This window comes from Pagrus major, chromosome 4 (genome assembly GCF_040436345.1).
Source record: "Pagrus major chromosome 4, Pma_NU_1.0".
NCBI classification, from domain to species: domain Eukaryota; kingdom Metazoa; phylum Chordata; class Actinopteri; order Spariformes; family Sparidae; genus Pagrus; species Pagrus major.
This window is the reverse complement of record NC_133218.1, coordinates 10,319,218-10,335,650: the sequence shown is the minus strand read 5'-3', so window position 1 is coordinate 10,335,650 and position 16,433 is coordinate 10,319,218. Positions and strand designations below refer to the sequence as shown.

Here is a 16,433-nt window from a genome sequence, read left to right as displayed (position 1 = left end):
TCTTCAAGAAAGTGATGACCACAAAGGACCTACGTTTTAAGGTAACATTACTTTTGTTGGTTGTTTGCTATTGCTTCTGTCTAATTTTGTCATTTTGGCCGTCATTCTGATTGGTTACAAAACATTTTCCAAAGCATCTTTACAGCTGGGATCTAAGAACAGAGCCTCTGTGGGGCATAGCTCTATAACTGAACCAACAGGACATCACAACATTGAATCTCTGTCACATACAATCATACAACGCAGTGAAACGTACTCTCTGCATTGAACCAATCTTTGAGGAGCAGTGGGCAGCCATCATTCCTTGCCTGGGGACCAACTCAAGATCTAAGCCAGTGCCTTGGTCAGGGACACTGACCAGAGAATCAACCTGTCTTCACTTCCAAATAATTTGAGAAAATATGGATGTGGTGTTTTCAATTTTACCTGACTAACTTCTAAGAACTGTGTCCATGCAACCAGACTGTTGACATTTCCTACACCCTGTTAGCTTATTGCACCTGTTACTGTGCAACAAACTCACAACTTAATTATTCTTACTAATACATCCACTTTGTTAGTGCATAAGGTTTGATTCATATGGTGCAAAAAGTGTTCCAAACTAAGAGACTTTATGATGTTTGGCATCACCTTTCACACCAACTCATCAGTGTTTTCTGATCATCATCACCATTCATCCACCGAGGTTTTGTATAACATCACACTGCTTCTGACAGACAACAGTCATGATTCAGATGTCTGTTAAACATAAACATAGGCTTTTGTAAAGCATTTTAGGAGAGTCATAAAACTCTGGTGTAACTTATAGAGATGATGGCCAGAACTACAAATATGCAGGTTGGAAAAAGAAAAATATTTTCCCTGAGATTGGTATCAACTGAGGAGAATGGTTGACTCAATTTAGTTGGTGATGATTAACTTTGAATAAGTTCATACAGTATATCGATTTCTCCTAGAAATGGATATAAAAGAAAAACTTATTTTACTTTTATACAAGGTCAAAGTGAGCTGCTTTGTTACTGTGCCCAGTACACAATCATGCCCAACATTATTTCATAGCATAGTATTTCACAGTTACAGACACCGATATAACTTCATACTTACCAATCCATCCCCTGAGCTTTCAAGCACACAGCACACTGTTACACACCATGAGAATGCAGTTGCCTCTGACTGAGAGCCACTTTCAGGTGAAATTAAACACAGACACACTGACGAGACAGCAAAAAGTTTGTTAAATGAACCCAAACGATGAAATGCAAATTAGCCGTAGAGAATGATGTGAATACTGCAGCCGCTATCCTGTCTTCATAACAAGGCAAAACTCAGGTCATCAATATTGGGCCGATAAATTTGAGGCCTGATATATATTTTGCATTCTTTAGTGGTTGCAACACATGAAAAAGCTTTCATATGTGAGGGATTACAATATGTCTGACCAAGCAGCAATAGCCACTAGCATTTGGTTACACATTTTCTTTGACCTACTATGGTTACATCACATTACAATGGTAGCAGAAAGACAAATCCCTATGCAGTCCATCATAAAGGCCAATCCAGGCAGATACTTACTGTGTTTACTAGGCAATTGTTTGGTGACAAGTTAGCCAAAAGATATTTAATAAGCTAAGACCCTATTACATGCTTGCCTTGCTTAAACCTTGCTGAGAGTTTGTTTTGAGAGTCTTTCTGTACCCAAGTGCTCAAAAGCTGCTTAATGTGTTGCCCTAGATCGAAACACTAAACATCTTTGAGTGCACTGCCTGTGTAGAAAAGCCTTTCAATATAATCCTCTGATGGTGAGGAAGCAGAATCTCTTCATGTGCACACGGGATATTTGCATTTCAAGAGGTCGCGTTCATGACACAAACTTTTGTGAGCCCAGGCTGAAACTGATCCTGTGCAGATCTTTTCGGAGGGTTTGGGCAACTTGTATCCACAATGAACAAACACACCACTCCCTCCTGAAAGCCAACCAGCTGTTTCCATCGAACCTCCACCACCCTGCCTGTTCAGCTATGGTTAGACACAGACTCCCATGGGCTCACCTGGATTTACGAGCACCGCATTTGATGTTTAAGAAGCAAATGCCAAATGTTTAAGTATGACGTTTTGACCAAAACCACAAATGTCAAACTTGTAACATTTTCTAAAGCTCCCTCCACTGATACTCCTCCTGGCAGGAGCAGCAGGGGGAAGGAAACACCTTAGATGAAAGGAATGCGTCCCTGGCATACCTCACGGCTGGGTTATGGGGTAACGGGGTCAAACAGCTGGTTATGTAACTGAAACCAAGCATTTTTTTCAAACAACTCAGTCTCCACACCCCAGAAGAGCCCACAGATTACTGCTTCTCTAATCTACCTACAATAAAACACTCCAGGCAGTGCAGGAAACACACAAACACACACACACACACACACACGCACTGCATGCATCTTACATGAGAAACACTTGGGGACAGCTCTTGGTTTAGCCATCACACAGGTAGATACCCTCTTACATTGCCTAGTGGTGACTGGAGGACAAGACAAGGAAGTGGAGGGGAGGTCACATGTCCTGTGGACCACACCAGCATGTGCATGCATGTGCACACACTAGCACACGCACACACGCACGCACGCACACACACACACACACACACACACACACACACACAAACACACACACACACACACACGCACACACGCGCGCACACACACACACACACACACACGCTCCAATTCCTGTTATTATCCCCTCATCTAACTCAGTTGGTGGTGTGATGTAGACACTGGAGAATGACTGCTGCATCATTAAATCATTTATCAGTGTCCATTGGCTACAGAAACATAACCCAAACATCCATCATCACTGCTGGCACCATGATACACGATCAAGAATTAGTAAGTGCAAAGAAGGTGATAATGAGAAGTATGTGCTTCAATTCTGTGTGATATCCAGTCCAACCAGGAGCTGTTATATCACTGTAATCATCTGACAGTGCAACAGCCTAAAAAATGTAAGCCTGTCTTATGCAGAAGCGGGTAAAGTCCACTTACACAATGCACCATGTCCTTTTATTTTAGTCAAAATTGCCCTGCAGTGAACAGTATTCCCATATGGGTCATTCTATACCAACTCACCCAGGCCCCAGTAGGGATGGGTGTTATTTTGCCAGATACATAATACAAACAGTAGTTTTATATGGCCGACTCACAGAGAAGTCATATATTTTCAGGAAAAAAGAATCTAGAAACTTCTATTGAAATCATGGGACCTTGCAAATCCTATAGCTGTACTCCAAGAACAGCGGGGGGGGTCCTGCTAGAATAGGTCTACATACTTTAATTTTCTGAAAACACATCATTTTTCTCATATGATGCATTGCTGCAGCATCCCTTTTCACACTGTGTCTTGAACGCTCCGTTTAAGCTACAAAGTGAGACATCTTGCCTCTGTTCAATCTTTGGTGAGAGCTGCACAGATTACTTAATGGGCACGATGTAGCCAATCAGAGGCAGAGTAGGGTGGGTCATGCCGAGCAAGGTAGTGTGATCTAAAATAACGCTGCTACAGCAGGAGCAACTGTATGCTGACTGACTGGAGTGTTTATATTTATAATAAATCTATAAAAATATGTATTTATATAACGCCTTTTACATAGTGATGTGCATAAGTTACAGAAGTTTCAGGCAGTGCAGGAGCAGTGTTTTATTTGGTGTGGACATGTACAAAAACGCTACATAACATGATAAAGGAAAGGCAAAAACCCAAAAAGCAGAACATGACTTCTTTAATATTCATTGCTTATATATAAAAAAAAGAAATCAAAGATGTTTTACTATTCCTTTTCCAGGATTTTTAGGATGATGAGAATACTTTAGAAATAGTAACACTCCCTGTCTGAATTACAGACATTGTAGTATTGTATTATTTGTAGTATTGTATCAAATAGATATTTCAGGTGATTAACAGCTCTTGGTGTCTGGTAAAGTAGCATACTGTGAAGTAATGTGTAGCAATTAATCATTTCTGAGTTTGGGACTCCCAAGTGGATGAAGAAACTAATAAACTTTGAACTCATATTGTTCTGGCACCTTTAAATATACCACACCTGAGCACACTTTTAAAACCAATGCAGCAGACTGGAAATGTAAGGACAACTGCTGTAGTGTAAACTTATTTCTCTTCAGAACCTTCAGGCTTTAGACAGAAACATCCATCATGTGATATCTACATTGAGCTCTGAGCAATATTGAAAGCTAACATAATGTTTGTCCTTCAATACCGGTCAAATATGAGGCAGAAACTTATGTAGACAATTTCATGCCTGCCTTTTAAAATTTGATCATTTCATTTCATGCCTAAATAATTCTACAAAACATGAAATGATAACAGTGCTCCATCAGAAAATGGAAACTGCATTTAGACCAGAACACTATACTATACACTATAATAGAATGAGTGCAGGTTCAGGACACCAATGAACAGTCGCACTGATCTGCAGCTAAATATAAGAAATCAAAGAAACTGCATCCCATCAGCAATGAATGGCAATAATTATGATACCCGATTTATAGAAAGCTAATATCAGCTGCATACATCAGCACACACATAGAGAATGCTAGTTGGATACTAAGAAATACACACTCACCCATTCCTTTGGTGTGGTTGAAGTCTCCTCTCACTATCTTACAGGAGCGCCCATCTCCATTACAAACACCACAGCGGTCCTCTTTGGCAGAAGAGCCGATGATGCCGTCACAGCCAATTTTCTAAAGACAATAAAACAGTCGAGAACAACTATAAAATATACAGCTGATGAGCTGTGTTTGTAGTGCACACTGCCATGTGTGTGTGTGTGTGTGCGTGTGTACCTTTCTGTCTAGACACCTTGCATATGTGTGTGTATACTGGTATAATGTATTTTGAAAAGAAAAAAGTGAACCATGCAGGGTGAGAGCTTGTCTTGTCCTGGTGTCATATGCAGTTCAGTCACCCATCAGGAGGTGGTGTTAAAACTTAAGGTAATGGTTGCACCAACCTCTATTTAGCCTATTTGACATAAATGTGATAAAGAATGGAAGAACTGAGTAGTTGATGAAATGTCTTCGACGAGTTAGTGCTTCTGACAAAGCTATGAATGAGCACTACTTTTATGAATACAGAGTGTAACTGAGGAGATGTTTGACTGCTGGTTACAATTTGTGGCCAGTTAAGCCAGGAATTTACTGCAGTAATCCATACTGTAAGGGCCAATGGGGTGTGTCCACAGCCCTGAAGATTATTGGACTTTAAGGGTTTGACTTTTGAGGAAAGGCTCTGCAATGTTCTCCTTTTCAGTAACTCACATAGAACACCATTATTACAGTGAATGGCAGAACACAGTGCTGCACAGCAGTAATCTCATGTTCAGTAGTTACCTGGATGTAACTACAAGTACAGTTCTATGAATCGTTGACATGTCTGACAAATGTCTGAGACAAACTGATCAACCTCAGATTTAACCTCTCCGAGGTTAGACCAGGAATCTAACCTTGGAGCTTTAAGCATAATTTCTTAGAAAACACACCTGCTACAGTGAATGAATTATGCAGATTTCTTGAAGATAGCTCGATGACAACAACAACAACACACAGAGGCAATTATAGTGATGATGCGCATGTGCACATGAATATATACAAAGAGACAAACATTAGCAGAGCTAGCTAACCCGGTCCTTCCTGTAAGCTACTTCAAACCCTCGGTGCCCTGAGAGCAAACACAACTTCAATAAGGATACAACCAGCAAAGCTGCCATTGAGATCCTTAGGTTACATAAAGCTATATACAGTATGTGGTCACTAATGAAGGAGGTGTGAGACCATGAATGGCTTTATAAATTAAGACACACATTTTAAAATCATTTCTGAAAGTACCTGGGACTGACTGATGGCACCTGAAAAAGGATCCAGTGTCAATCATTTCTAGATTTGTTAAAAGCAGCACAGATGTATTTTGTTCCAGCTCTAAAGTGTGCATGCTATTTTGGATGATACTGGAATATAATCCATTATAAAAATCAAGATGAGACAAAACTAGAGTATTTAATAGGGCTGCACAATATATCATTTCTGCATCGACACTGCAATGTACACATGCAAAATATTTAAACCAAAATACTGCAATGTCAGTTCTTTTTGTTTCCAATATCACACAGCCCTAGTATTTAAATCTTTTGGTAGATCACTTTGAGAAAGGAAGTACCTTATTTTTGCAATATTCCTCAGCTGGAGGAAGTAGGATTTCTCTTATCCACTGAAAGTCAGGTCAGGTCAGCTGCTTAACACGTGCTGTTGGGCTTCAATCGCTTGTTTTTGGGAGGATCAACTAAAATAACTACCATTGTGCCCTGATTGAGCTGCAAGACATTTTGAGACTGTCAGATCCAGAGCAGTTGGGGCAGATGTTTGGAGAGGGAGATCTGCATGATGTCAGCAAAGCAGTGGCCTTAACAGAGGATATACTGTATACAGATATGTATACAGTAATGGTCCTTAGACTGACCCCTGTAGGACAACATCACTAAGGATGGGAGAGGAACAGGCATTGCTGAGGACAACAGAAGGGAAAGGAAAGAAAGAAAGAAAGAAAGAAAGAAAGAAAGAAAGAAAGAAAGAAAGAAAGAAAGAAAGAAAGAAAGATGATAATTATTCAAGGCAAGGGGCAGTGACTGCTGACACTAACAGGAGATAACAGTTTTGTGTGTGTGTGTGTGTGTGTGTGTGTGTGTGTGTGTGTGTGTGTGTGTGTGTGTGTGTGTGTGTGCGTGCATGCGTGCGTGTGTGTGTGAGACTGCACACATTAAGTCTTGGTAGTCTGAATCAGCAACACATCTATGCTATAGATTCATGAGGCTCCTAAGACACAGAGACTGTTTTTCCTGCATCAGAAATTCAAAATTTAAGCCACACACACACACACACACACACACACACACACACACACACACACACACACACACACACACACAGAGCATGAGAGAAAGTGATGCATGGTGCAGAGTTTGCTGAATCACAGAGCCATATGGCCCTCTCCAGCTCAGTCAGACTTTCAGGGTCCTCCTCCAGCCAGACACAGTCTATTTTCATAGCTTCGCTGAATATATTCCTCTCCCCTTTTCCTGTCTGCTTCCTTTCTTTCTCTTCTCTCTCTCTCCCTCCTTGCCAGTGTTTTCATAGCATGCCTGAGTCTCACATGCCAGGCTTAGAAAAACATCCATTCCTCCTCCTCCCTCTGTAACCTCAGCATCGGCCTACTTCTCTTTGTCTGCAGCTCACAGCTCACAGCCGCCATCCTCCAACTCTTCCACTGCTTCTCCCTCTCAGGTGAACACAGAACCAGTGTGCAGGCTGGACCAAGTATTTTGCAAAGTAAATGGTACAAAACATTTCAAACACTGGTAAGATTTAGTAAATCTTCTAAAATAATATACTTAACTGAAATCAGTAATCAAGACAATATATTTAATGTCCCCCCCAATCAAAAATATGTTTTTATTCATCTTCATCTTCTAGATGTCATTTTAAAGATTTCAAAAAGATAATTCAACTTTTTTATGAAAAGAACATACAGTCATGGTGAAAAGTTTCCATCCACCTGTAAAGAACATGTACATCACAGCAGTCTTCAGTCCCAATGATTTCTATAGCTCTCATTTTTCTGTGATGGAATGAGTGGAACACAAACTACTTTGTCACAAAAACATTCATGAAGTTTATAATAAATTCATTAATAAATTAATTTATTATAGGTCTTCTGAAAATGTGACCAAAACTGATGTGTCAAAAATATACATACAGTATTTCTAATATTTGGTTATTTTGGCCATTTTCACCTCAGTTAGGTGCTTTTGATAGCCACTCACAAGCTTCTGGTAGTTCTCTGGCTGAATGTTTAACTGCTCCTCTTGACAGAATCAGTGAAGTTCAACTACATTTGTTGGCTTCCTGGCACGGACTTGTTTCTTCAGCACAGTCCACATGTTGTCGATGGGGTTCAAGTCAGGACTTTGTGAAGACCATTCCAAAACCTCAATTCTAGCCTGATTGATCCATTCATTTACAACTTTTGATGTGTGTTTGGGATCATTGTCCTGTTGGAACACCCAACTGCACCCAAGACCCAATCTTCTGCTGAAGATTTTATGTTTGTTTAGGATTTTACAACTCAGTTTTGTTTCATCTGACCACAGAGTTTTCCTCCAGAAGGCTTTTTCTTTGTCTATGTGATTAGCAGCAAACTTGAGTCGAGCTTTAAGGTGCTGGATCAAGGGCGTCTTTCTTGCACAGCAGCCTCTCAGCTCATGTTGATGTAAAACACACCTGACTGTGGACACTGACACCTGTCTTCCAGCGGCTTCTAATTCATTGCAGACTTGCTTTTTGGTGGTTTTTGGTTGACTTTTGACCATCCTGACCAGTTTTCTCTCAGCAGCAGGTGATAGTTTGTGAATTCTTCCTGAGCGTGGCAGTGACACAACTGGGCCATGCACTTTATACTTACAAACAGTTGTCTGCACAGTTGATCTTGGGACCTGTAACTGCTTTGAAATGGCTCCAAGTAACTTTCCTGACTTGTCAAATCAATAATGTGTTATTTCAGATCAATGCTGAGCTCTTCCAGTCAGAAGAAGTTAAGAGGCCATGCTACAGATGAAATCTCTTAAAACTTCCCGTTCCTCCGTGACAGGGCCCTAACCGGTGCGTGACGGGTCCGTCGTAGTAAACGTGGGGCCGAATCATAATGACCTTAAGTGCCATGTGTGGAAACCAGTTGCAATGGTTTATCCAACCACCAGGAGGAGCAGTGATGATGGAAGCTGAATCATTACTTCAGCTAAAATCAGCTGTTCTTACTGTGTCATAGGCTACAGTACTTGACGTGTGTGAGAGTGTGATTCCCACACAGAGCATATTTAATGATTATTAGGCTACCATATCATGAGGTCATCAATATTATGCTTCATCTTTTTGTTTTTCAACAGTTCTGCATGAAATGAAAGTAATATGGCTGGGGAATTAATGAATTAACAGGAAGGAAAAAACTGCGTTTGCAGCACTCATCTGAGCGGCTGATTGCACTAACAGCATCTGCAGTGGTACCAGGACAAACTATTATAGTGTAGGAGATGTTTTCTTGTTTGTTATTGCAGTTATATAAATGTAATTTCTCATGCTGTTAGATTACTGCTAGACCACAGCGTCAGATGCGTGCGAATACCGAAAAATCATGCGTGCAACAGTGAAAATGTTATTTTTGAAAGGCTAAACGCCAACAAACAGATTATTTCGTTACGTAAAAAACAGAAATGCTTAGCTAGCTTGAGGTTGTTCTAACTAAAATACCTGCTGAATAATATTTGCCACGGACAGATTTAGGTAGGCTACATATCTGCAGACTTCATGTGAAGTAACTTTATAATGTTAAACATTTCAAAAGCTGAAATGCATGGAAAAAATATTGAGGTAATGATTTCCAAAATCCACAACATGTTTTTACCTAACGAAATATTCTGTTTCAATATGTGTTTAATCACAAAAACAATATTTTCACTGTGTTTCACCATGTTTGCTCTCAGATTTACGCATGCACCTGATGGCGTGGTCTAACAGTAATCTAACAGCATGAGAAATGACATTTATATAACTACAATACTGTTTCTTTTTCGGCTCTTATACTATAATAGTTTGTCCCGTTGTTGTTTAATCATTAATTCCCCAGCCATAATATACAAAAAGCTGAAGCATAATATTGATGACCTCATAATATGGTAGATCATCTTTAAACATGCTCAGTCCATGATGATATTTGTATTTGAAGTATTTGGTTTGAATATTTCACTGGGTGTGGGTGGCTACAAGAGGCATGAACTATTACGCCCAGGTGACACATTTTCAGCAGAAATGATTGCCATTGCGCTGTATCATTTTTCTGATATTTTTATCAGAAATTCCTCACGCAGTGGCGGATGATAAAAGAGATGCAATCAGTTTATAAAAGTGTGTTCACAAAAATCCTCTGCGTATCTTGGGAGGTGACAGAGGCCAAACACATCATTAGCATTACAGTGCATCACTTTGTTCTTATTCACTGGCCATCCCAACAGGTCTCCCATCTCATCCCACACTCATCTGGCGGCTGCAGGGCTCTTGAATGAACTAGAGAATTTTGTCCCACATTTTGTCAGCGTGCGTCCACAGATACAAAGAGCACAGTTTGTCTAGTATTTAGCTAAAATACAGAAAGATCACGAACCGGAAGTCCCGCCATTTTGTTTATGTACTATGAAAACGGAGGCTAAAAAAAGTGTGTTCTTTCCAAAAACAGTAAAGTTTATCAGTTTGAACATTTCATATATTGTGTTTGAAAAGAATCTGCAAATCATTGCATTCTACTCGTTTTCAACAGCAATCCAAACATTTTTGGAGAGATAACATAGAGACACACACATATTCACTGTGTACTTCAGCTGTACTCATTCTAAGTTGACTTGCACGGTTAAGGAAATATGAGTCATTGCTAATGTGTAAGAAGTAAGCTTCTTGTGAGCACATGTGCGTCATGATAATTGCATCCATATTAAACTTTCTAGACCTCTCTCTCTCGCTCTGCCAGAAGGAGGGGGAATTCCTCCCAAATGTACCGGCATCCAACATTTGCAAATAAACACAAAAGACTGACTGTTGTCGGGACACAAGATCCAAATAAACTCCTCAGCCCTCCCCAAGGGAGCAGGCTGTGGATCCACTCCACCACTGCTAACTGCTCATGAATGAGGTACTCTATTGATCCCTGTAGGGACCTTCTTCTCCACAGCTCTGTACTGGGACATGGTTTTATTTGCTTATTCATTTCATGACTGATTCATTTTTACAGTGATGACAGCAGTACCAAAATCTCTCTTCCTTCACACTCCAGTGGCTGCTGAAAAGACTAAACATTGCAGCTTTTATTTACGGACCAGTCTATCAAACCATTGTCATTCTGCAGCAATGACATTGGCCACTGGCTACAGTGCAATGGCTGCTGATATGATTGTCATACAACACTATACTTAGCATTGTCCAATTTCAACATAAGAGTCAACGTTTTTGAGTGCCTCCTTGCACGTCAGAACAGAATTGTGAAATAAGACGACCCTTCAAAACCCTCATACGTTTATCAGTTGTCGTCGATGGTGTGTGTGGTAAGGTCAAGGGGTATATTGGGATTGGGCCAAAGAGTGTCCTCGAAGCTATTAAGCTCTAAAGCAGAAGTTACGTGTTATTATACCAGCATGAAGTTTGAGCCTCACACAGTATTGATCGTAGTGTGGTATTATCAACTGCATTTACATGGACCCTAATATTCCACAATAATCAGAACAAACACCCAATCAGAGTGAAAATGCCTTATGTAAACACCTTAATCGAAAGAGACTGATCCTATCTGGCCAGATCTGAATACATTTTCAAACAGATCGAGAGGGGTGATGTAAACCTTTGATATTCCAGTCAAAAGGAAAATATCAACCATGTAAAGGCTAATTCCAGTCGTTTCTCTCTGGTTGGAAAAAATGTATTCTAAAAGCCATGCTAATCCAGCTTGTTTTAAGACTGCTCCTGGCTAATGTTCAGTCGCAGGAAGAGGAAACAGACAAAATGGGACACTTGCTGGCCATAAAACATCAGAGACTGTTGTGCCGGCATCTTTACAGAGACCTGTCTCCACCACAACATCTTGGATCAAGCTGCTGCACTCGACTGGCGGACCGTGTTCTGAGCCGACAGAGTGCAGGACTACAGCTGGACAAGGAGAGGTGGACTCTGTTTGTTGATGGACAGTGTTTAGCTGATGTCGAACTTTTGATATGAGGACACCGACCACATTATCATCACCATCTTGTTGCTTTTGCTTACATTCATCCTGGCGCAGATTCAAAAGATGTGCTACATGTTTATGTATATTTGTATAGAAATAACTGTATATATGTTCTGTGATTCGTGTAGCACGAAGATGAGTTTACAATCTTTCATTCCATTATGCAATCCTTCGTTGTTTAATGATGAATAAATGACCTTGTACCTTAAGCAGTGATGGAGTAATATAACGCGTTTGTAATAGGATTTGCAGTAATATTATTACAGTTACTAAGTCCGGTAACGCAGTACCACCGCAAATGGGTCCACTCAAATGAATCAAAAAGGATTTTTCATAAAATTAAAACAAGTTGTGAATATTGTCCTGCGAAGTCTACCGCTCACTGTCTGCCAACTTCAGTTGGCAAACAAAAATGTAACTTCTTCCGACAGGAGACACATTTTCTATTCTTTCTGCCTGGTGTTGTTTGTATTCTTTACATTGCATGAAACATGAAAGTGTCCCTAGCTTTTCCATTTAGTTTTAACCCCAGGACAGCCCCTGGAGTACTGCAAGTGTTTTCCTTTGTAGAAATCTGTTTTCACTTTGACATTTAAGAGTTTTTTTTGGTATATTTTTTGTTTTGTAAATTTTTTGTATACTGACCATGATTCCATTTCCTAAGGCAATAAAACGGGAAAACAAGGGGGTAAATACTTTTAATAGGCACTGCAGTTTTTCTGTTTTTATGCACAAGGGCTGAGGAGAGAAGGGAGGTGGTAAGTAAGACAGAACTACTGTGAAGAAGGCTGGGGAAGCAGGAGGACTGCACTTATAATTTCTTCACTTTTCTACCTTAATGAACAGAGCGCTTTATAATTGAACTCTCTCTCACACACACACACACACACACACACACACACACACACACACACACACACTCGCAAACTGATGGTGATGGAGCTGCATGCAAAGTGCTGGCTTGACAATTGAGAGCAACTTGCCCAAAGAAGAGCCAGGGCCTGAACTGCCAACCTAGACATTTGTGGACGACCCACTCTACCTCTTGAACCAAAGCCTTCTAAGCTGCGTCTAACCAGTCAAACATCTGCAGGAACATTGAGAATCAGAGAAAAGTGTGTTGTTTCGAGACAGGAAGGTGCCTCTGGTTGACTGTTGTACATGACAATGGGCTGGGGCATTGCACCTTGGTGATCTCATCAGTTGTCAGCTCAGTTCTTTCCTGGTGGATAATTGTTGAGCAACCTAACCCAATCCCTGAACAGGCAGGCCACCAGGCCAAAGCAAGTCAAACTGTATTTGTTGTGTAACATTCCATGACATGATTTTGAAGAAGTATGCACGTGTGTGTGTGTGTGTGTGTGTTTGTGTTTGTGTGTGTGTGTGTGTGTGTGTGTGTGTGTGTGTGTGTGTGTGTGTGTGTGTGTGAGAGAGAGAGAGAGAGAGAGAGAGAGAGAGAGAGAGAGAGAGAGAGAGAGAGAGAGAGAGAGTATGAGTGTGTACCTGACACCTTCCGTTAACACATAGGTCCGCTTCGTATGGTCCACAGGGCGTCCCATCCATCACTCTGTCAGTCATCAGGACTGGGACATCTCGACCCACGGGGCTGCAGAACAACACACACGGCTTTTCTGCTCATGCACACACACACACACACACACACACAAACACCATGTTGTTATTGCAACAGTCATGGATGGAAAGTATTAAAATATATCAATCAAGCTAAAGTACTGTTAATTGAAAGATATATTAATCAAGTAAAATTTCTTGTGTAAAAAAAATTTACTCTAATAAAAAGTAGGTTAGTAGTCTTGGATGGGTGGATAAAGAAAAAAATGATATTTGATGATAAATGATCCTACTGCTAAATTAAAGAACACATTTAAGCTACAAAATAAATTCCATTAAATGTCAAATGTACATTCAACAACATCAGCCTTTATGCCGCAACCAACAACAAATTCCATTTCTATAAATGCCATTAGTACCTTAACTCAAGCTTTTTCCAGGGCAACAGAAAGGTCCTCCTGCTCCAAAAAAGCTAGTATGTGAGGAATATTGTGTCAATCTACTAAGATATTGAGACTGATAAGGTTTGGTAATAATACTGTTGTAAATGACAACATGTATCACTCAAGTGTATTTTGGTACTTTGATGATATTTCATGTTTTCTTTTCCTGACAACACTGATGAGCCACACTGTTTACCAAATATTTTTTGACAGATAACTTAATTTTGTGTTTAACGTTACTGAATTTAAGCTTTTGCTAAAATGGAAGACTGATGTATGACTATAGTAGAATCTTATCCACAATCCTGGACAAATGAGCGTTGATAAACTGCTTCTACAGAAAACAAAAGAGGAAAGGGAGGACGGAAAGAGGGACACTGATTTGTCTCTCTTTACAGAAAAAATATTCATATCCTGTTGTAAACAGCTACCATAATTTTTCAAAAGCAGGAGAGCTTTTGTCAGCTGTAATGACATGAACTGCTGAGAGGGACTCAGATGCTGATCAAAGGGCAGAACTCGGAGGAAAACTTAACTGGTGTCAGCTGAGAGGTGACCCAGCTGGCTGCAATGGTTCTGGAGCAGAATAAAGGACTGTTTGTTTGGATCCACGTCAGTCCACTTTTGGAGGACACCAAACACCAAAGTAATCTGTATGTAATCTGTATAATTGTATGTATGTTGCTGGTAACAATCACCCTCTGGGACAATTAATCTATAACTGAAACATCACTGGGATTGCATGGAATTTCTACTTTAACTCTTTTGATTAGTGATTCATTTGTAGTGAATGTTCTCCACTAGTACCTCTATTACCTCAGCCAACAGCATAGCTACATCCCAGTCCAGGACAAATACAAAGTCTAGCCATAGCAGGCAACAATTTATAACACTTAGTTGAATAAACATAAGGTAAAAGTCATTCTCTGTTAACAAACAATGAAATGATTTTAGACCATTAATTAAGCAGTTGTTTATTGCAAAGTTCCAACTGATGTTTATAATACTTTGTAAATGGTTAATACATACTGTGTAGTTCATCTATCAACACTATCTGGATGGCCAATATAAAGTTCTAATTGATGTGTATAAACCTTTACAATTGCTTCATAAATGGTTTCTCAAGAAATTATTAACTAAAGTTAATTTAACTATAAAGTTATCATGTGATAATGATAGTTAAATTGTTAGTCCATGGCAAGCTTCCCAGCAACAGCCACTTAAATGTAATGATATTAATATGCAAACTTAATAATGCCAGGTGAATCATAACTTACACAGTGAACAACAGCTTGTGGGATACAAAGAAAACAGTTGAAGGTAGCAGAGCCTTTGGAATAGATTGGCATTGAAAGCCCATTATCACAAATCCAACCTCGACATGCAGACATCAAAGAATCCAATATTAGGACTCAGCCCATGTACTGTCTGCCACAGGGGTCCTTACAGTGTGTTCACACTGCATTCAAAGTGAATTTGAGAGGTATTGCCTTTACTGACAAAATGAATGAAGTGAGTTGTGCAAGTTGGCTCTCATACTTTCATGAATTCCCCCTAGGCAGTCTGAAATAAGGCAAAACCAAGTAATGTGACTTGAAAGTGTTTCAACTTGAATGTAAAACTTCCTTATCCCGAGGCTGTTTGACTGCAAACATGAACATTCAGAGACAAAAAGAAAATGCAGAGAGAACAGAGGAAATAGAGAAAGACTTGGTGTTCTCTGTTGGTTCTAAAATCAGATAAAGGGATCACAGCAAGTGTCATTTCTAGTTTCAGACTGACGCAGTTGTCATTTTCACGCCCAGCACCCACGTTGTGTAAATAGCAAATGTAACTGCGCCCACCTGTGCACCCCTTGGCGTGTTGGTCTTAGGCACACACTGATGGTGGATTGCTATCTTGAGGTAGCAGAAAGCGACAGCTCCATAGACCAGCAATAAGCTGGTCTGAAGGCAAAAGCGAGCGCAGTCTGTTTCCTGCTATTTAAAGGACGCATTACATGCTCCTACACAGGCGGGTTCACACTGTTCATACACTCTGATTTTCTGATTTGAGAGGCTACTTTCAGTTACTTTAAACATTTCCATGAACACAGTCATGTACTGTAACAAATATTGTGGCACATTTAATCAGCAAAACTAGAAGCTGTAGTTATAAACTCTCCACAGGAAGCAAAATTAAACTTTTAGCTTCTAAAATAAATATGTTCCGACAGGATGTCAGGATTTATCAGGACAGCTGCTTCACTCCAAACTATTTTACTGTTTGAATCTGGACTGTGTGTGAAGCTTTCGATGTGTAGAAGAACACAGAACATTAACTTAAAATGCTAACTGATCATGTCAGCGTTGACATGATCAACGCTGGAGTTTTAAATAATCTATGAAGTTCATCAGCTGTCCCTCGTGCGCAAATGCACATGTTAATGTAGAGATACACGTGTTGTTTCTGCTGCTGGAGGATCGCTGCAGGTGATATCATTAATATTTTCCTCATTCAGGACGTATTTCTTCCCTCTAATCCCACCGTTATCGA

At 40.0% G+C, this 16,433-nt stretch overlaps 1 protein-coding gene across 1 annotated transcript in view; it reads right to left on the bottom strand.

The window, feature by feature from the left end:
- Positions 1-16,433, bottom strand: part of adamts17 (ADAM metallopeptidase with thrombospondin type 1 motif, 17) — a 113,554-nt gene that overhangs the window by 18,540 nt on the left and 78,581 nt on the right. The window contains exons 14-15 of the mRNA XM_073464567.1: positions 13,387-13,514; positions 4,637-4,757 (exon numbers count right to left, since the gene is read on the bottom strand). Coding sequence (XP_073320668.1) covers positions 4,637-4,757; positions 13,387-13,514 — 249 coding nt within the window. The remainder of the gene's footprint in view (positions 1-4,636; positions 4,758-13,386; positions 13,515-16,433) is intronic.